The sequence below is a fragment of the Pleurodeles waltl genome, chromosome 7 (assembly GCF_031143425.1).
Source record: "Pleurodeles waltl isolate 20211129_DDA chromosome 7, aPleWal1.hap1.20221129, whole genome shotgun sequence".
Classification (NCBI taxonomy): domain Eukaryota; kingdom Metazoa; phylum Chordata; class Amphibia; order Caudata; family Salamandridae; genus Pleurodeles; species Pleurodeles waltl.
The window spans coordinates 1480765005-1480786783 of NC_090446.1; the positions used below are offsets into that span (position 1 = coordinate 1480765005).

General features: G+C 45.2%; 1 protein-coding gene across 2 annotated transcripts in view; it reads right to left on the reverse strand.

Annotated features, from left to right (window-relative positions):
* Nucleotides 1-21779, reverse strand: part of IGLON5 (IgLON family member 5) — an 862707-nt gene that overhangs the window by 66994 nt on the left and 773934 nt on the right. For both annotated transcript variants that reach the window (XM_069201214.1, XM_069201213.1), the window contains exons 5-6: nt 2933-3064; nt 770-890 (exon numbers count right to left, since the gene is read on the reverse strand). In XM_069201214.1, the coding sequence (XP_069057315.1) occupies nt 770-890; nt 2933-3064 (253 nt within the window). The remainder of the gene's footprint in view (nt 1-769; nt 891-2932; nt 3065-21779) is intronic.

Here is a 21779-nt window from a genome sequence, read left to right on the forward strand (position 1 = left end):
GATGGTAACCCACTCGCAAATTGGAAGGGGTCCCCATGGGACCCCTTTGCGAATGGACCCAAAACAATTTTTTCAGGGCAGGTAGTGGTCCAACGGACCACTACCTGCCCTGAAAAAATACCGAAACTAAAGGTTTCGTTTTTTTTTTTAAGTGCAGCTCGTTTTCCTTTAAGGGAAACGGGCTACACTTAAAAAAAAAAAAACTGCTTTATTGATAAAGCAGTCATGAACATGGAGGTCTGCTGACGACAGCAGGCCTCCATGTTTGCGAGTGCCTAGACTCGCTATGGGGCCGCAATTTGCGACCCACCTCATTAATATTAATGAGGTGGGTCATTGCGACCCCATAGCGACTCGCAGTCGGTGTCTGAGACACCGTTCTGCATACCAATTTGTGAGTTGCAAATTGCGAGTCGCAGGGACTCGCAATTTGCAAGTCACAAATTGGCATTTTCCTACATCTGGCCCATGGTACCCTAACCAACGCTGTGCAGAGAGCAATTTCAATTTGGAGTAAGAAAGGCTGTGCATTAACTTATGATGTGCTTTCCCTCCAAAGGATGAAGCACACAGCTACACTCACTAGGGTTTGGCCCTCTTCTACCCATCACTCCAAGGACATTACCATTATAGCAGTCCCTATACTCCTATCGAAATGCTGTTGCCTAACAACTCATGTCAAAGCTAGACCCACCAACTTGTTGAATCTCAATGGCCATCAGGCACACCCCGCTAGGTCCTTTCAAGGAACTGATACACAAGTGCTCACCGCTTGTCGTCTTTGTACCACTCGAATTCTGCAGGGGGCACGGCCATGGCATCGCAGCGCAGGAGAGCGTTCCGGCCCATTACGGACTCAACGTTCTTCACATCCATAATGGTTGGAGGATCTGGAAGGAGGGAATGTTGGGGAGGAAATTAATAAAGGATCAAGTTTGGATGCACAGTGCAACATGGAATTCACCTACTGACATCAAGCGTGGGGTGTAACACCCAAACGAGGGCCACTCGATCACCTTGGTAGGTAAGTCCTTAGGAACTGATAAGTCGTTTGGACCAGCAGTGGATCAAGCTATAGTTTTTCTAGGAAGCAGTGGTACTTCAATTCAATTTTCTGCTTAAGTACCTTCTACACTCACAAACCTCTGACAGACACTTCCCAATCAGTGTCCTGTGATTACCTCCTGGGCCGAAGGAATTGAATTCTTGCAGCTTGATATTAGCCAAATCTGCAGCGAGGGCACTTCCTGTGAGGCCACTGGTCAGAAAGGAGCGTAAGACCAGAGGACTGACAGATAAGCCTGACATTGTTCTGTTGGCCTTTGCAGGTAATGGCCTACTGGGAAATTTCACGCCCCTCCTATAAGCAGTGCACCTTTTAACAGTTGTGTGCTGAGATGGTCACGTCTTTAAAAGCCTGTGACTGTTGCTGTGGTGGGATGGTCAGCTGCCTGATATCTTTGGGCTACAGTGGGCAGCCTCGCCAGCATGCCTGAACCCCATTTGAAAGACACTTTCCTTCCCAAGACCCACCACCTGCATGAGAGTCAATCTTGGGCTCCACCAGATCACTGTGTTAGTCCAGGTCAACGGCACTGGTGATCCCTCATCACACGGGGGCTTCAGGGAACAAACGTTCTCTGGAAGCCGCCGATCTGCCTGGCTTGGTTGGCTCCCTCATCATGCTTGCCTCTTTTCTGACTGCTTTGGGGAGGCTTACCCAGCAGGCGTGCCTCTGGCCTGCATGATTTGGCTAGGCTCTCTCAGCACGTGTGTCTGCCCTGCCCAGTCTGGACTGGCTGCCTCATCACACACGCTTCTAACCTGCTTGACTTGGCTAGACTCCCTTGGCACATGTGGCTCACCCCTGCTTATGTGGTTGGCGCTTTAAGCTGTGTCCCATTGCACTTTTAGGTTTTGTTTTGTTAGCACATGGTGTTCTGCCCTGTCAGTGTCAGATGCACTCCCTTGGTACGTGTGTCTCTGTCATGTATAAGTTGGCTAGACCCTGTCTACATGTGTGGCTCAAGCCGGCCTGCGTGTTTGGCTCGTTAAGCTGTGTTAAGCTGTGTTCAAAGGCTAATTGCCTGCCTGGTTTGTAAGCCTTTTTAGCATATGGTCTTCTTGTTCTCCCTCAGTACGTGTGTCTCTGCTGTACTCTGTTTGATCAGTTTCTACACACACCTCCCTGTCCTGTCTGGTTTGGCTATACTGTCTCAGTACGCGTCACTGTGGTGTCTAGTTTCATTGGTTCCCTATGACACATCTCTCTCTCAGGTATCATTTGACTACCTGCCCTCAGGACGTGTCCCTGTCTGGTTTGGCTAACCTCCATCAGAATGAGTGCCTCTGCCCTGCATGGCTACACTTCTTCAGTATACATGTCCCTGCAATGTCTGATTTGATTGGTTCCCTATGCCACACCTCTCTGTCCTGCCTGGTTAGCTTACACTCCCTCAGTGCATGTGCCTCTGCTATGCCTCATTTGATTGGTTCCCTATGCCACACCCCTCTGTCCTGCCTGGTTAGCTTACACTCCCTCAGTGCATGTGCCTCTGCTATGCCTCATTTGATTGGTTCCCTATGCCACACCCCTCTGTCCCTCTTGGTTAGGTTACACTCCCTCAGTATGCGTGACCCTACTGTGTCTGGATTGGCTACACTCGGTCAGCTTCCTCACTGCTGTGCCTGGTTTAATTGATTCCTTACCCAACACCTCTCTGTCCTGTGTCACTTGGCAACACTCCCTCAGTACATGTGCCTCTGCCATGTCTCATTTGATTGGTTCCCTACGCCACACCCCTCTGTCCTTCCTGGTTAGGCTACACTCCTTCAGCACGTGTACCTCTGCTATGCTTGCGTGGTAAAGCTCCCTCCGCATGCTGAAAGTACAAGTTAATGGTGCAAGTGAATGGTCAAAGAGGGAACTCACAGTTGACAGTGATTACAACTTTCCTAGTGTCTGGCAAAGACACCCCGTTGGCACTCCGGCACTCATACTCCCCGGCCTGCTGGCGGTTGATTTCCGTGATCTCCAGGTACTCTCCTTCGCTTGTGAAGCCATCTGTGGGGGAGGGTCATGGAGACAGAGGAAACGAATCAGACACAATGATACAATGTCGGAGGCGAATGGAAACATCAGTCCAAAATCCTGATATTCAGTAACAACCACCACACCAGTAGTTATGAAGAGAATCTGAAAAGTATGGGTAGTACCATGATTTTTTTAAACTTTGCTAGCTTCCCAAATTTTAGAAAATATATAGCTGAAGAAAAAGTTGCTAGTTTGCTTTGCAGATATGTTTTGCGAGAAAAAAAAACTTTCAATATCCCGAAATTTGGAAAACTCAGAAATACTGTACATTTTCACCAGCAGGCAAAGTTGTCTAAAGTTGGTAAACTTTGTTAAGATGTACAATTTGACACTAAATACAATAACAAATTGGACATAGCAAGGTTATCAGCAAAGGACGGGGCCATTTATTGAAGAATTTAAGAATTAATTAATGTCTTCATGAAACAAATACATAGTGTAAACATACATCATGATGAGCTATGAATTCCTCTCACTTTCTTACCAATTAAATGTATTTCCTATGTACGCCCACTGTTAGATATTCATACTTTATTGTTATTTGAGGTATTCGTCATTCATAGCTCACCATGATGTGTGTTTAATTAATTCTTAAAACATTGCTTTAAATTGCATTCTTGTCTGTTGTTTATCTTAGTATGCACTGAGACCCAAATTCAGAAGGGGTTATTGGGTTGCCCTTGTCTCTTACCAAGAAATGAGGCATGGCACTCCTAAACGATCTCTGATCATTCATCCAAATATTGTGCTTCACCACTGACAAATACCTGTCACTATTACCTCACATGAGCAACCTTCTCCAATCCTAAAAGTTTGTCCTATATTCACTGAAGAAAGTTGAAGATTCTTAATTAATTACCTCTAGCAAGGTTATCCTTCACACTATGATTTGATTGGTCTCACATATACTGAGATAAAATGTGATCATACCCTAAGATACATATCAAAACATCTGAGCATCTCTGGAGGTCTGATGGGACTCAGAGACAAGGGCACTCTTCATCTGGATGCCATAAAAACGTAAATCATCTCTGGAACAGAAGCAACCTATCTCTGGTGCTCTATGAAATCCATTGATTTTTTCTGCCCTGATCAGTAGCATCAGTAGGAAGGAGTGGGGCGCATAGTTCCGCTCAGCCTTCTCTTTGAAGGAGCCTGCACGGTGGATGAGGTTCTCTGCAGGTAGCAAATGAGAGGTGTGGCATGTTCACAGGAAGTATTTGTAGCCAGCCCAAGCGTGCAATATTAAACATTGCACGCTCATGCTGTGAGTCAGACAAGATGGAGTCTCAGCGGACTGGGTGTGGGCGCCTAGGCCTTGTGCCTGCGCATCCAAAACTCAATATTCTCCCGCATTCACTACCAGCACCAATAGAGTAGATGTAGTGACAGTACCAATGAGTCCTATAACTCTCCCCACTTCTGTACCATCATGTGACGGGATTCTCACATGCAGCAGCAATGCCACAGAGACTGGAGAACCAAAAGACCCAGCTCTTAGCCCTCCCTGGACCTCCCGTCTTGCAAGTGTCACTGAGTTTCACAGAACCTGAGGTACACATTTGTTCATTAAAAGCGTTCTGGGTTGTTTCACTTTAGTACATCAGATTATATGACTGCACTGAGTGGCCCTTCTTAGAATTCATAGTCAACCAGCACCCCTTCTGCCTTGATGTCAAGTTTCTAAGTGATTAAAGAGACAAGTCAGTTGTCTTGTGCTTCTATGTAAGTCTTTACTGTTTCTGTAGATGAGGCAACATTGTGGTTATAAACTCTGCAGGGGAGAGGGCTGTGCACAGAGCACATCCTGAAGTGAATTACTTCATGGTGTTCTGAAATGCAATGCTCATGGGAAAGGAGACACTGTGTAGACAATTATGGGCTATTAAACCATGTTTAATAGAGGTTAATACATTATGAACTGAGTTATTTCAAGGTGCTGTCAAATGCAATGACCATAGAAAAGGAGGAACAGTGAAGAAAATTAATTGCCCAGGGTACACAGTTTGGACAAGTTGGGAAGCCAGGATTTAAACCAGGTTCTTTGGGTCAGGGCCCCACAACTAGTTTTGCCCTGGGCCCCACAAAACGTCTAACTGGCTTGAAATGAATCAGAACTCAACTAGGTCTCCTCTCCTGCCGAAGACACACCTTGTCCTATTTCTCTTCAACTAATGTCCTACTCACTCATTCTTCTCTAATTCTCTTCTTCCTTCTGCTTTACTTTTCATCAAGTTGAATCAATCGCAACATTATGTTGTATTGCAGACTTCTCTTGTTAAATGTAAAGCGCCTCTCTACTACAGCAGAGCTAAAAACAATGGAAAATGAGAATGAGAAAATGTGAGTAGCTACTCTGCCCAGCCTCTACCCATCTGACCAAAGGCTGTGGAAATACACGCTGGCCTGCTTGGCAAAGAAGTGCTTTTATATAGTACACTGTACTAACTGGCTTTGTTTGCATGTTTTGCTTATGTTCTGGTGCTGGAATGGATCTTAATCCTTCCAAATGAAGGTCCCGTCTAAAGTTGTTAAAGGTTTTAACTCCTGAACCAGCTGAGGCGTGAGATCTGACTTGTAATTATTCTCAACTTTCAACTCGAATACATTTACTCTCCTTTCTGTCCTATTTCCTTGTGTAGCATTGCACTCAGCCCTGGTTGCCTCTGGCTCCCCCTGGTGATACATAAAGGCCACTGTAGTAGGTATCACCTGAAAAGGTCCCATCACATGACATCACAACACATGGAAAATATACTTCTTGCTGATGGAGGTGGAAAACCCAAGCAGCAACCTGACATTTTGCTCGTGGCTTTGAAAATCCTTGCAAAAGAGCTGTTTCTCCCAAGTGCCTGCAAGTCAGGATACAGACTGGAACCATCGAGCCAGTAGCTAATTTTCCTCCCGGACATGCAATGACACTCCTTCAAGAGTCTGCCAATGTTATCCCCTAAAGGTTGGACCTAAACTCTAGCACATGGTGAGGCCTTCATCCAAAACCTGGAGAAGAAGCAGCTGAAGCCCCTCTAAGAGCAGCTCAGAGGGGACCTGGAGGACCAATAGCGGACGTAACTGATAGAAGGTTTATGAGTACGGTCCAGCCGTGAGGATGCCTCAGTACGGCTTTCAAGAACCGACTCAGAAGATGCTTGTGAACCAGAGGTTGATGCTCCGCAGAGCAGTATTGCCTTTTCTTTGCCCAGGTACCCCAGGCCTACAATCGAGGCGAGGGAGGCGAGGTCTGCCTAACTGCGCTCCTAGCTACAAAGACCGACTAGAGCGCCACAAATCCCGCCCCTCTTTGTGCAGATCAAGCAGGTTGCGGTTGAAGACCAGAACCCACCAGTGCCCAGACCACCCACTATGACTGAGGCATAGGTCACCCAGCACCAGATCCCTACCAAGAGCTTTGAGGAGGTACCATGGGTCTAACAATATGGTTTCAGCTTTTCCCCCAGATCAGGACATGCTGAGGCGATACCACAATAGCGATTATGACATTTCACAGGCAGTGGACAGTGGGATGCTGTAGCCAGCAGACTGCTCTTCTAACCAGTTAGCCCCACCCCACTATTCTGTACCTTAGTAGTTGGACTGACTACAGCAGACAGGCCACATTTGGAGAGGGATCAAGTGATAGATTCTGATTGGCTTCCAAAGTCAGGTGATGCTGTGATGTCGTACTGTACTGAATCAAGGGTTAATGTTGCTTACTTCAGTAGGCTCAGTAGTCATTGGTTGGCACTTCTATTCGTAATCAGTGATTGGCTCTGCGGTTTCAAGGGGGAGGGCGGGTACATGGAATTAGTTAGCCAGGGACTCATGCTATTTCTTGCAAGAACCCTTGCTTGGAGATTAGTTGCTGCCCTGGGATCCTTCACCTGTACAGACAATATCTCCTCTCAGCATGTAACCAGTTGGTTGAAGAGCTGCTGAGGACTGCTGAGACCTCCTTTATTTGTGCTGGGCTGTAGGCCACTGAGACTTCCTTCGCCCTACAGGACAAAGGCTGCCACCATGCCTCGCCTGCATCTCGAATATCAGCTAAGAATAGGCAGGGCTACTGGAAGTATGCGATTGAATGGCCATGGCTTTTTCGTATAATTATAGATTTACAGCATTTGCCACATAATCCATTATCTATTGCATAATCTGCAGATTTTAGCAAAAAAAGAAATGTTGATTCTAGTTCAAGCACCTGGATAGCCTCTCAGCAGTGGCGTAAAGAAACTTGGGCTTGCCCCCTGCGAAGTACCTGGAGGGGGCCCCATCCTCCTCGGAACCAGTCAGGGGCGTGCCGCCCGTGCAGTTTACTGTGCTGAGCGGGGTTTGCGGGGCGGGATCTTGAGCTCCCCCACTGGCATCACAGGGCCTGCGTGGGGCTTTGTTATGCCACTGCCTCTCAGGTGGTTATTGTGCTATACAAATCAGTATAATATAACATAACATGATTGAAAAGCTACTAAAACACGCGAGGTGTGGTTCTATGCAGTGGAAAGCCCCTTTCAAGGGTTAACTGGTCACGTTTCTGACTCATATTTCTACATTAGGAAGTTACATTGGTACTAGTGAGGTGCAACCAATGCCAAGGCAGTGTTAACACGTGTAGAACTGACAAAATAATGACGTAATGCTATCACAAAATGCGATGCACTATGCCGCATAACTTGCGTTTTCTTGCCGCATAATTTACCCAACTCATAATTTGGCCTTCCCCTGCCACATAATTCCAGTGGCCCCGACCATACGGCATGGACCCTACTCTTCACTGCTGCTCCAGAAACTGTGAGGACGAGTTGTCATCTGCACCGAAAGAGACTGCAGTGAAGAGGGGAGGCCAGCATCTGTTGGGCTGACTTCTGGGCGCTTAGAACTGCTGCAACGGATCCTTATGCGTAATAAATAAAAGGGGTAATAAGTCATTTGTTAACAGCCCTGTGACTTATTCCTTGTGGCTCATGGATTGCATTTAAAAGTACTTACATTTCTTGAATTTAAAAAACAGTGTGTGAACTACGATTATCATGTTTTTAACGAAGAGTGCCATATTGAAAAGCAAATGCTCCTTGAATTACTTCAGGGAGCAATTAACATAGTTAAAATCATCAGTAAAAAGCACCTTGGAAAGAAAATAAATGGCGGCGCGCGATGTGGCTGCGCTCGTCTAACAAACTGCATTCTTGAAGAAAAACACACATTCTAACCCAAGAACCAGAACAGATTAATCACAATAGCTAGAAGGCAAGTGAAACGATCCTTTAGAAAGTTTAAAGCTGTGTTGAGGAAACGACTGGTGGCATTTATTTTTAAAGATTGAAACTACTAAAATCACAGTATGGAACACATTAAGTAACAAGCATTTACAATGCAACGGGTCTCGCATTACATCGAGTTAGAGCTATTACCGTTGTAAACTCCTAACCGGACTTTTCTTGCCACATTAAATGAACAAAAAGAAAACCAGTGCCATTGTGTTGCGAAATAAAGAGAAACAGTAGTCCGTTATCCATGCGGATTCGTATGTTTTCAGTAGTTGCCTGGTTGCTCTCAAGAAGGGCTAAACACCAGAAAAGGCATGGCATACGCATGCCTTTCCCAAATGAAAACAAGCGTATTTTAAAAGGCAAGCCCACGAACCAAAGAAAGTGACTGATGTAACATGGGCGTGGTTAAAATCGTCCTAAAGAGAGATTAGAAGAGGGATGGAACGCTTTGCACTCGCCCCTAAAATGAATGACAGTGAGCAGAAGAAAGTGACCTCCCTCCCCTGGCGTCTGCAGGACTCGCAGGGAGTGGGGCGGGTTGCAAGAGGAGCCCTCCGAAAGGTCCCTCTCCCCCTTGGAGAGACCACACCCTCCATCCTGGATCCCATACCTGCCCCAATTCATTGAAGTGAGTGTCATTAAAACAACCCTTTTTACAGCAAAGGAACCAATAATGGGTTCCATCCCTGCCTGCACCCCGTTTGTTTTCTTCTATATCTGCCCTACCTTACAGGCCTCCAAACTCCACTTGCATCCCCTCAATCCCAGGTCTGTGACCAGGCTACAGCCTGCTGCGTCTTGTCTTCAGCCTCCCTTCCAGCCTCCCTTGTATTCTCTTCAGCCTCCCTTCCAGCCTCCTTTGTCTTCTCCTCAGCCTCCCTTCCAGCCTGCTTTGTCTTCTCTTCAGCCTCTCTTCCAGCTTCCTTTGTCTTCTCTTCAGCCTCCCTTCCAGCCTCTCCTTTGTCTTCTCTTCAGCCTCTCTTCCAGCCTGCTTTGTCTTCTCTTCAGCCTCTCTTCCAGCCTGCTTTGTCTTCTCTTAAGCCTCTCTTACAGCCTCCTTTGTCTTCCCTTCAGCCTCTTTTTCAGACTGCTTTGTCTTCTCTTCAGCCTCCATTCCAGCCTCCTTTGTCTTCTTTTCAGCCTCTTTTCCAGCCTGCTTTGTCTTCTCTTCAGCCTCTCTTCCAGCCTCCTTTGTCTTCTCTTCAGCCTCCCTTCCAGCCTCCCTTGTATTCTCTTCAGCCTCTTTTCCAGCCTCCTTTGTCTTCTCTTCAGCCTCCCTTCCAGCCTCCTTTGTCTTCTCTTCAGCCTCCCTTCCAGCCTCCTTTGTCTTCTCTTCTGCCTCTTTTCCAGCCTCCTTTGTCTTCTCTTCAGCCTCCCTTTCAGCCTCATTAGTCTTCTCTTCAGCCTCTCTTCCAGCCTGCTTTGTCTTCTCTTCAGCCTCCCTTCCAGCCTCATTTGTCTTCTCTTCAGCCTCCCTTCCAGCCTCCTTTGTCTTCTTTTCAGCCTCCCTTCCAGCCTCCTTTGTCTTCTCTTCAGCCTCTCTTCCAGCCTCCTTTGTCTTCTCTTCCAGCCTCCTTTGTCTTCTCTTCAGCCTGCTTTGTCTTCTCTTCAGCCTGTCTTCCAAACTTCTTTGCCTTGTCCTCAGCATCTCTTTGCATTGTCTTGAGTTTCACTTCAGTATATTTAGTGCCTGGCTCTCTCCTTGATGCTTGCTGATGTCTGCCTTTTCTGGCTTCTTGCCATCCTATTCTTTGGTTGGTATTTTATGTACATGTGTCTTATGGTCTAGCCACACCACAGTGAATCAGGGGAAAAGAACCGAGCTTCCTACTTCCTTGAGAAGTCACCAGATCAATCCGCGCCTATAATTAGTGGGATCCTCGTGCATGAATCTTAAGAGGAGTTTTAATGGTCACTCTTTATGTTTAGTAAGTGGAGCTTTGACACCACTAAAGTGAGACTAGTGGGACTTGGTGCAGGAAGTGATGACAGCAAAACACACCGGTGCATTTGTGGCCCAGCGTGGTCAATTTAAAGTTATTGACGTATGATGTGTATCGATACACCACTCAATGATACCCATTTTATTGACCCTGGAGAGGTGACAGGAAAACTTTGATTATAGGGTCAAAGACGGATCCCTAAAGTGGACTCATCGATCCAACCAGCCACCAAATCCCTCAGACAATAATCTTTATAATTTCCACTTTCACAAGAGTGCATCCATTGCAGAGAGTGCCAAACTCATAATGATGAAGGCATAGATTCCCAATCCTGTTTATCCAAATCAATACATAATTAAGTTTTGACATTTCTTTACCTTACCTTTCAGGGTAAGGGTCGAATTACAAGTAAACTACATTTGTGAATTTATAATTAGGAAGCATGCACATATAGCTTTGGATCTGAATAACTACTAAAATGCATCGAGGCACCTTGCCTATACCTGCAATGGTTGAATGTCAGCTTGCTCAATGGATTATTGCAGCACATCATATAAAGTATGGACTATGAAGAATGTATGTATGTACATGTTATTTTTAAAGTGCAAAGATATTCAAAAGGCAGTGAACGCCATAATTGTGCTACTTTTGACTACTGATATTAAACTGACAACTAACACTGAGAATTAAACAGGATAACAAATGCTTGGTGTCTACATGAGCCAGTTTGCTGAGAGGTAGGAGACACAGATCTATAGTGGGCTTGTGTAATAGTAAGCATATATGGCCCCTGGATGGAGGCCTTGTCCTACCAACACGCACAACATTGATCCTACAGATGCACTAAAGGTACATTGAGGGCCTGCAAGTGAAAATAATTGTGATTTTGAAAAACTCAAGGAGCTTTATCAAAGAAAAATATTTACTTTCCAAATTATATTTCCAATATGCTTAATCTCTGTTTTCCAATGGTGGTAAAGAGATTCCACAGGAGAAGCTTCCTGCGGAATTTTGGACGCTTAAGTATCTATGGGCCAGATGTAGCAAAGTAAACTTTTGCGACTTGCAAATTGTGAGTCTGACCGACTCGCAATTTGCAACTCGCAAAATGGGATGCAGAAAGGTGTCTCAGACACCTTCTGCGACTCCCTACGGGGTCGCAAAGACCCACCTCATCAATATTCATGAGGTGGGTCGCAGTTTGCGACCCAATAGAGATTCCCTGCACTCACAGGGATGGTGGCCTGCTGTAGTCAGCAGACCTCCATGTCTGTGACTGCTTTTTCAATAAAGCAGTTTTTTTTTTCATTTTGCAGCCCGTTTTCCTTAAAGGAAAACGAGTTGCAAAATGAAAAAACTTCCGAAACCATTTGGTTTCATTTTTTTCGGCATTCACAAAGGGGAAGGGGTCCCATGGGGACCCCTTCCCTTTTGCGAATGAGTTACCACCAGTGTGACACTGGTGGTAACTGCGAGTTGGTTTGCGACCGCATTCGCGGTCACAAAACAACTCAGCATGGCGATACAGTCGCAAATAGGAAGGGAACACCCCTTCCTATTTGCGAGTCGCATCCTCAAATTGCGAGTCAGTACCGACTCGCAATTTGAGGATAAGCATCGCGTTCGGCCTTTTGCATGCCGCAAACTGCGTTTTTCGCAGTTTGTGACATGCAAAAGGCTTCCTACATCTGGCCCCTATGACTCCAGAAGATCTTTCCTTGCAAATGGCTTAATGCAAGCATGAGCTCCCTGGAACACCAGCCGCATCCTAAAAACAATCAATTTATATCATAGTGTGGAAATGTTGGGTCATGTGTCATGTGCATCTGGGGATGGGCCCCTCTTGGAGCATGGTGGTCTGTGCACCTTGGCATGTTCCACCTCTGCTTCTCCCACCCTGTCTTGTGTCCAGGGATCTGCCACTAGAATCCTGGCCCAGTAGAGAGGGAAGAATCTGCTTCCTTGACTAAGACCCAGCAAGACAGAGTAGAGAACTTGTTGACTGAATGCACACTGGGAGTTGTGTTCTTCCATTGAACAGACTGGATTAACACACCTGATGATAGTGTTTTGCACTAATAAATATGGTGCACTGTCAACATGGAGCACAATAGCGACTCTACAGTGGATTGGTTACACATGTAACTTGAGATTATTTTCACCTACTATCCATGTATATTGCTTCTAGGCACTTTCATCTTCAGCAGGCTCACCAACTCAGCCATATGATGATAGAATGATTTGCTCAGGGATGCAGAAGTCGACTAATTGGGGGAGTAAGAACTAAACTATGTTGAACAACCCCCCTACTTAAGCAACTTATTACTAGACATGTTTATCGGATAGCCCTGTGCATCTGCAACCTCGGGGAGGGGGAATTCCCCAGTTCACAGGCCAAAGCACACTAAGGGCCAAATTAAGAATTTGGCGGTCCGAGGGCTGTCAAACCCGTGGTGGCAGTCGGACTGCTGCACTCCTGGGGGTCCGATCGCCAGAAATATGACCCAGGCAGTTGGACCACCGCCAGAATCATGGATCCCGGCAGGGTGAGGGCAGTTGGAGTCGTGGTCGGCCATGGCAGGGCTGAGTTCAGTGCTGCTGTGCTGATGACTAGTCCTCTTTCCACCCTCCTTTTCATGGTGAGGTCCTTGCAATGAAAAGGCTGGCAGAAAGTCTGTGCTGGGGGCCACAAGGGGGCCCTTTCACTGCCCATGCCCATGCCTTGCAGACAGTGCTCATTCGAGGGTGATGTTGTGTCATGGCATTGGTCTCGGCAATGCTGTGACACTGTTTCCGCTGGTCTGACTGGCAGAAACGTCATAATGCGATGTTTCCACCAGTCAGCGCAGTGGAAACATCGTAATACGACTGGGGGGAGGCTGCCAGTATGACGGCAGCCTCCTCCCCGCGGCTTTAGCGTTCTGCTCGCCCAACCGCCAAAGTCGTAATGCGGCCCTTAGCCTCCAATTACAATGAGGTGAGAGAAATTCTCATCCCTGAACAAACAAAACATCTGCACAGGGATGGGAACCAAAAGAAATTGATTCATTGGTAAGTACCACATCCCATGCAATTTTCATTAGGTTAAGGGTCGTCAGGAAAATTTAAAGTAAAATTCCAAGGCATGCAGAAAACAATGATTCTGCATGTAATCCCTAATTTACAGACGGAAATACGGAATATGAGTTATTTTTCAAAACAGGAAAATACCTGAGTTTTTACATTCCACTTCATAAAAGGGGAATGCTGAAAGAGAGAATGTAGGGAGCAGAGTTTAGCAAATGTAATGATAATAACATGTCTATATATGTCACTTTAACACTTCTGCTGTCTCTAAATTCTGCAGACAGGTGTCCTTAGTATCCAAATTAAGGAGGCGGGCGGAGTTTGGGATTTGCAGGTTTTATGTATTTATTTTTCATGTAAATGCATTAGGGCATTGCAGTTCATACAAAACATTGGGAGGGGGTGCCAGTGGAGGAGGTAAACCACGTACACTCATCCCTTTTTACACCTTCTCCGTAAACCTTTGGATCACAGGCTGTGCCTGCAGACATCAGGCCAACCTGTGGCAGATGAAATGAGCGACAGAGCCGGGGAGGCGCGTCCTAGCGGGGGCGGGGTTCTGACTTGTGAAGCCCCAGAGAGTGTAAACTAATCCCTGCGATCTAGGCCAAATCACATGAGCTCCCTGCATCAAAGATTCATTATCTGCCAAAAGAGAGGCTGAATAGGCTTACCAGAGCTCTTTAGGGGTACGTAACACCGGGCATGCGCACTTGCTTCCTTTGAGCGTAGCCTAAAACTTTTGATCTTTCCCCCCATACCTGTCAAGCTATTACTTTCGGCTTTTAATCCTGAGCAGATCAGTTGTCCTTGCAGAATCGGTGGTCTAGAGGTAGCCTAGCAGCAGACAGGTCATTTGCCAGATACTAGGGCCTATAAAAGTACCTTATATACCACTATTTTGCATATATTGTTTCTTTCTACATTTGTGCATCTTTAGATTGATTGCTGTCTCAAAAAGCCTCCTCTAAACTCCTTAAACTCTGCATGAAAAATTGACCCTGACTCAAAACGTCTGACTTCTGACTCTCCTTACTTTCAACTGGTCTTCTCATTACACTCCATCCTCTGCTTACCTCCTCTCTCGGACTACAACCTGCCCTACGTCGCATGCATGTTTGCCTCAATCGCTCTTACTAGTTTGCTTCAAAGTGCCACACCCCATTTCATAGATCACAACTTATCCTTTAAAACCATACCCCCGAAATATATCAATGTCCTCTCTCGCCTAACCGTAAATCCCACCAATCGTTTGCATGAACTCACATAGACCCACTTATCATCACATCTCACCCCTATCCACGGCCTTAAGTGGGCTGGGTCTCTCCGGGTCTCAGACCTGGTAGTAAATAAAAACAGACTTTGAAAAGGGTCCCTTTTGGGTCCTATATTCATGTCCTTATTGTAAAGGCACAATCACTAATCGATTTTTTAAAAAGAGATAAAAAACTTCATGGTAATTCATGTTGTTCCTATTAATATTTCACATGCTTTACCTATTCATTTGGATTATTTGTTATTTCCTGGGTGTTCTGTTATGGTATTATTTTCAGGCAGCATGTTACTCTTGTGTAGTGCGTACTTTGAAATGAGTCACATCTAGGTGACTGAGCTGTGGTTGGAGGTGTAGTGTATGTTTCTCTCAGTACCTGTCAGGGGGTCAAAAAAGTTTTTAGAATACTGGCCATCCAGTGCTTGGACCTCACTGCAGAGTCCACAGATAAATGCTCATGTATGCCAGATGCAGTTTTGTGGGTAGGGCGGGCCTCTGTGTCAAGTTCAGTTGACATGATTAAGCCACACCCTTAATTATATAGGCCACACCCCATTTAGGGACCTTCATCTTTTTCATCTCACTTCAAGTCTTGCACCTATCAAATTAATGAACTGCAAATAAATTGGAGCAAATGCGTGGAACGGTCTCCTTGGGATCACATGACTAATCCAAATACGCAGCAATAAACAATACAGACTGGATTAACCACTAACCTTGTGTTCTGGAGCGGCGTGCTGCCCTGCGTTAAGGGCTTGATTGCCTTGTCTTGGGGCGTAAACACTTTATAAATGCAATGACAATACACTATAACACAATTTGTGTATTTACATTGCAGATCCCTAGGTTTTTTGCAGAACTCCTAGAATCTGGAATGCCATCTCTGCTTTTTTTGCCAGACTTCATGACTTCAACAAACCTCCAAGAGGATGAGAACCTATCTCACCTTTCCACAGGGTAAGCACCCGGACGATGTACCACCACGAGGGACAGTCATCTCACAAGCATTCCTTTCCCACTCCTGCTGTGCTAGCCAGCTTGCTGGCCACCCTCTCTTTAGGCTTCAGTCCTCCACCCTTCCCTTCTGCAATGGATACCACCGCCCTCCCCTCAGGCGGTATCCTGCCCTCCTTCTCCACACTTCCCTGTCCTCTGCCATGTCAAACCCCCAACTGGTGCAGGGCTCTGCTGCTCTGTGACTAGGTTCACACTATGTTTACATCATGTGCATGCATTGCCTGGTAACACACTAAGCATTCAAACTGAGGGAAAGGATAGGTTTATATTTTCTTTTTTTTTTCCTTAACAGATTTGTAGGGGGAGGGGGGTGCTCTGGGGCATGCAAGACAGGCAATTTTAGATGAAGATCAGGAAGAAAGAAACATCTGCTCATGTGACATTTAAATAGCTTTTATGTGTCCTGCTACTGGCAAAATGCCACTGAATGACAGCCTGGCTCAACAGGGAAATATTACTTAAAGTGCTTATCCAACAGGAATCTGTTCAGAGGGATGGAGAACGCCTCATCCGGTGTAGCCTACACCTCCTTGGAGACTGCCAGAAGCACAGGATTATGGAACAGTGTCGAGCTTTGGACTAACTCTAGAGAACGAAGCTGTCAGTTTGATCTGTTCACACTGACTTTGTAGACCAGGGGCATATTTTACTGTGTGGATACATTTCCTTGTGGTCTTATAGGTCAAAAACAGAGAGGTTTAGATCTCACTACAGACAGCTCTAGCTGCAGAGGAGACTTAGAGCCTCATTGCAGTAGTGGTCAGGACTGCCGCTGATGTGGTGGTCCGACCGCCACATTAAGACCCCGGCGGCCATACTGCCAGGGTTCGCCGTCTTCGCCGGGATCTGTGATCCCGACGCGTTGATGGCGGGGGCAGGTCGGAATCAGCCAGGGCAGTGCTGCATGCAGGGCCGCCCTGCTGATTACGACCTGGTTCTCTGCAGGACCTCGCCATGAAAAGGCTGGCAGAGAACAGGTGCAGGGGGCCACACAGTGGGGCCCTACACTGCCCCTGCACTTGGCAGGGGCAGTGCAGGGGTACCCCTTCCCAGCACCCTTGCAATGTTCACTGTCTGCTGTGCGAACAGTGAACATTGCAACGGTGCTGGTTCACCCTGCATGCGACAGCATTGCCGTCGGCTAGATTACGAGCCAGAGACAATGCTGCTCCCATTTTCCTGCTAGGCTGAGAGGTAGAAACCTCGTTTTCTGCCCGTCACCTTTTGTGAAAGTCTTACTGGGTCCGGTGGGCAGGTAGCCAGTGTGGCGGCAACCTCCCGATCAGAACTCCTAGTGAGGCTCTTAATGTTACCAAAAATACAAAAAAGGAAGAAGTACAGAAATAGTGGGCTTTGAACCTGTCCCCTGTCACTTTGGCTCACATGTACATTGGTTGGATGGGCTGTCCATCAAGCACATGCCACTTCCTGGAAGAGTATACTGTCCTAGTACTGTTCCAACAAGGTAAAAGTGTTGACAGTCGCACTACCGGCCACTTGTTCTCATGCTTTTTCACTGATGGCTATGTTTTCTGTTCCTAAGTTTCTGTAGCAATAAAAAAGAACTGACGTTCTATTTCATATATAAAATATAACAAGTCAGTGTGTACCGGTGCCTCGGAATACACATTAATGTTAGTGGATTTATTTCAAGACTTAAAGCAGTTAGCATAACTCAGCACCGGCATACTTATTCAGGAACTAGAAAACAACAGCCATTACTCTTGTGAAGCAGCATGAAGCCACATCCTCTCCATGATCTGACCTGCTGAAAGCAAAAGCACAATCATGTTTGTTTGCCATTGTCTCTTTCCACTTTCGACAAGATAAAACATTTAACAGCATCTGCTCTGTTCATAAGTCCCTAGTGCCCTGAGATTGAAAGGACAGGGGTGGACGCTAATGGGATCTTTGGCAACTGCCTTTGGCAGTGCAGCTGGATTGCACCAAGACATTGGGGGTGACTGAGGGACCACTAGCAACAATCTAAGGTACTGCAGCCTGGTACAAAAAGGACTTGCATTTGACTCTGGGGACCTCTAGTAACTACATAGGGTACTGCAGTTTATTGGAGAAAGGATTTTTTTCCAACTCCTGGAACCTCTTGTTATAGCCCATAGCATGCAACCTGCCACCAAATCCTTTTGTGCTGGTGTGCAGGGCCCCTTGGTAATGGCCTTAGATAGTGCAATATGGATCACAACAGTGTTGATGCCTCTTTTCAAAATTTGGAGTGCATGTGAATGTCACATTTGTGGGAGAGATTTTCTCTGTTCTCTGTTTATTTCAGTCTTGTGTCTTTAGAAGGTGGTATGTGTGTAATTTACGCAATTTGCTTTCACTTAATTATACAAAATTTCAGAAAAATTATGCAAAATTGTGTGTAATTACATAATGCTATATGTTAGCATGAAATTCAACCAATCAATTTTTGACTCGAGGAGCCATTTCTTGATTTAAAAAAAAAAAAATAGCATGAAAAACACTATTGGCACAAGCAACAGCCATTTGCATCTTTCCTGCACGTTTGTGGTAACATTTTACTTCTAACAGCATGCTCACATAGCACCCTGCCACATCCTACATGCCTAGATGTGGATCACATGCTCAGTGGGCCACAGGACTCAATCTGACTGCCCTAATTAGTTCGAAAATGGTCTAGAATTCCTTGGGTTCCCACCTGGAGAGGACCTGGTTTCGTAGTTTAGGCTGGACTCTTCCTTTTGGAGCAGAATCAAAACTGATTTTCATATGGCGGGACATTGTCTATAGTGGTATAGTGGGCGAAGAAAGATAGGCCCTCATTCCCACCCTGGTGGTCATAGACCGCCAGGGCCGCGGGTGACGGAAGCACTGCCAACAGGCTGGCAGTGCTTCCTGGGCCATTCTGACCGCGGCGGTAAAGCCGCGGTCAGAACACTGGGTCCGGCGGTTTCCCGCCGGATTTCCCCCGGTTGCCCAAATCCGCCATGACGGCGCTGCGGGATTCTGACCCCCTTCCCGCCACCCTGTTTCTGGCGGTTTTTACCGCCAGGAACAGGATGGCGGGAACGGGTGTCCTGGGGCCCCAGCCTGCTTTTCCCTGTCTGCCTAGCAGACAGTGAAAAGCGCGACGGGTGCTACTGCACCCGTCGCAAACCTGCAACACCGCCGGCTCCATTCGGAGCTGGCTTCAGTGTTGCAGGCCCCTTTCCCGCTGGGCCGGCTGGCGCTACCTTAGGTAGCGCCAGCCGGCCCAGCGGGAAAGTTGGAATGGCCCCAGCGGTCTTTTGACCGCGGGGCGGCCAAATTGCGGTTCCCTCCAGGCGGGCAGCAACCGCCGCCCGCCGGGGTCAGAATGACCCCCATAGTCTGGAATATGGCGTTAAGTGATCACCAATATCTGAAATTAATCCCAGCATTCCTTCCATCACCTTGCTTGTTGCTGTGGATGCCCTAAGTGACAGGTGTACCTACACAAAGGTCCCATGCTTACTGTTCCAGAGGGCTCAAGCTGTACCTCACTGATGATACCTAAGTAGGTCCAACCTGGTCTGGGGTTGTTTGTGTTCCTGTATGGAGGAGACTTGACCTCGATGTTCGGGCTGGACTGCTCCTATCAGCGCAAGACCAAAACTGACTTTCACATGTTGTTTGTTGCAATAGATGTGCTGCAGCCATGTCATGTACAGATACTTTGTCCCACAGCACCTGTCTGTATTGAAGCCTTCTCTTTCTAAAACTAGCAAAGACCAATGAAGTGTTTCTATGATCTAAGGTCCTCTCTACTCACTCTGCTGGGAATGTAGCAAACTATCTATACGGAACACCAACTATGAATAATGTTGTTTCCCCTGAAGCAGTGGATTACCTGAAAGATTGCTCTATGCACAAAGAGTGGAACAAGGGTCTACTTTCTGAGAAGTGACACATTGTGACAGGGCAGCTTAGCCTCATACGTTGTTTATGCATCTATCTGTTTTGGAGATGCCAGCAGGGAAGATGCTATGAAGTCCTACAGTTCCAATTTCTTGGGGTCTTAGAGCAGAGTAAGAGCAGCTGAAAACTTTAATGATTCTGTGGAGCAAATGAGGCTCAGAGAGGGAGAGTCAGATGGTAGCCACAGACATGCATGTGGCTGCCTATGGTTCTCCCCAATAGATCTTTCATGGTCTGCAGGGAGAGAGAGGTTTCACCTGTAAATCTCCCATTTCCTTAGGTTTGTTTATTGTTGTCTCATGTGAACAAAGTGTTGGCTCAGGAGGGGTAAAATTTAACAACCACAACCCACACCTAAATACAAATTTAAAAGTATAATAATTACACAATTAATATATTTAATAATCAATTAAATAATTAATAATACATTAATTAATAATCAATGATTATGTGATTAACTTTCTGCCCCATGCCCCTACAGCCCAACAACCCACAACTAATATATAACATAAAACATATAATTATTAAACAAATACAAAATTATAATTCAATTAAATATTTTCAGAAAAACACTAATAATTAATTGATAATGGATAAAAATGTAATTAACTTCCGACCCTATCACCCTACAAACCCAACAAATTGCAACTAATATTTAACTTAAAAATATAATTATAAAACAATTTTCATAATTACAATTCAATTAAATATTTTAATACCAATTAATAATCAATTAATAAATAATGAATCCTTAATTAACTTCCCACACTTTCTACCCCTACAAACCCAACAACCCGCAACTAATATATAACATTAAAAAAAATTATTAAACAATTTTCATAATTGTAATTCAATTAAATATGTTAATACAAAATAATAACAAATAATTATTATTAATGAATTAATACTTAATTAACTTTCCACCCTGTACTCCTACAGAACCAACAACCCACAATTAATATATAACATAAAAAATATAATTATTAAACAATTTAGAAATTATCACATGAATAATTAATATTAATTAAAATTTATTTTTTAAATAATTATACTTAATTAACCTCCCATCCTGTACCCCTGCAAACCTCACAGCCTGCTACAACACTATAAAGTACTATTAACAATTACATTTAAAAATTATTAGCAACAATTATACAAACAATATAAAACATATACAATTAAAATATAACTAAACACATAAAGATAATTAAAAAACAATATTATTCACAACTATATTATTGAAAACGATATTAAGGACACAGATATTATTGTAAACAATATTACTTACCCACAAATCAATATTTCGGTATCACAATATATCTGTATCACAATATTAAAACTCAATATTTCTGTGACTCAATATTTTTAGCCAATATTTTGTCCAAACACCCCTGTGAAGATCACCATAGCTGCCAAGTTTCCCAGGTCCCTGTGTGATGTGCTGCTCCAGTCAAGGTCTTTTCTTCTGCATTCTGGGTCTTGTAGTCCTGTTTCATAATAAACAAGACTACAAGTCCCAGAATTTAAAGAAAAAGACTGGAATGGAGCAGTACATCATGCTTGGACCTAGGAAACTTGGCAGGGCTGGATCACTATGCGTGAATGCACATTGTGTGCAGGATGAATAGTGTGTGATTGGGGAGCTCATTCTATCACTCCTCTGGTCCTTGTGTGGCTCCTTTCTGTAGAAATGTCCAACTGGCTGTCGGTGCAGCAAAAAAGGTCTGAGGCAGAGTCGCAGCATGCTGCTGTGGAGAGTGTTTGATAACAGTTTGTAGTCTGGCATCGTGTGGGCTGGACCACAATGATCACCCTCAGTGCTCAAACATCCCGCACACAGAACATGTAGAGCATAGAGAGCAGCCATGGTGAACCCCAAACCAACATTTCAAGTAGTGATTGAAATCTATCACACCAGGCAACGTGATTGGACAATTCCACGGTGTTTAAAATGTTCAATGTTTGTTCAGAGAGGTTGCACTCTCAGTAGTATGTGTCTTTGAAGGCTGAGTGGTAGGTGGCATCTATTTTACAAATACACAATTTTCTACTTAATTATTAAAATTCCCTTTTCTCTGAGGGCCCCTGCAAATGCCTTTAAAATTGCCTTTGAAGAACATCAAGCTAGAAACACAGTGTAGAATCGTTGCTGCTTACATAATGTATCATCTGAGGGTTGAACATCTTAAATATTTCATGGGAGA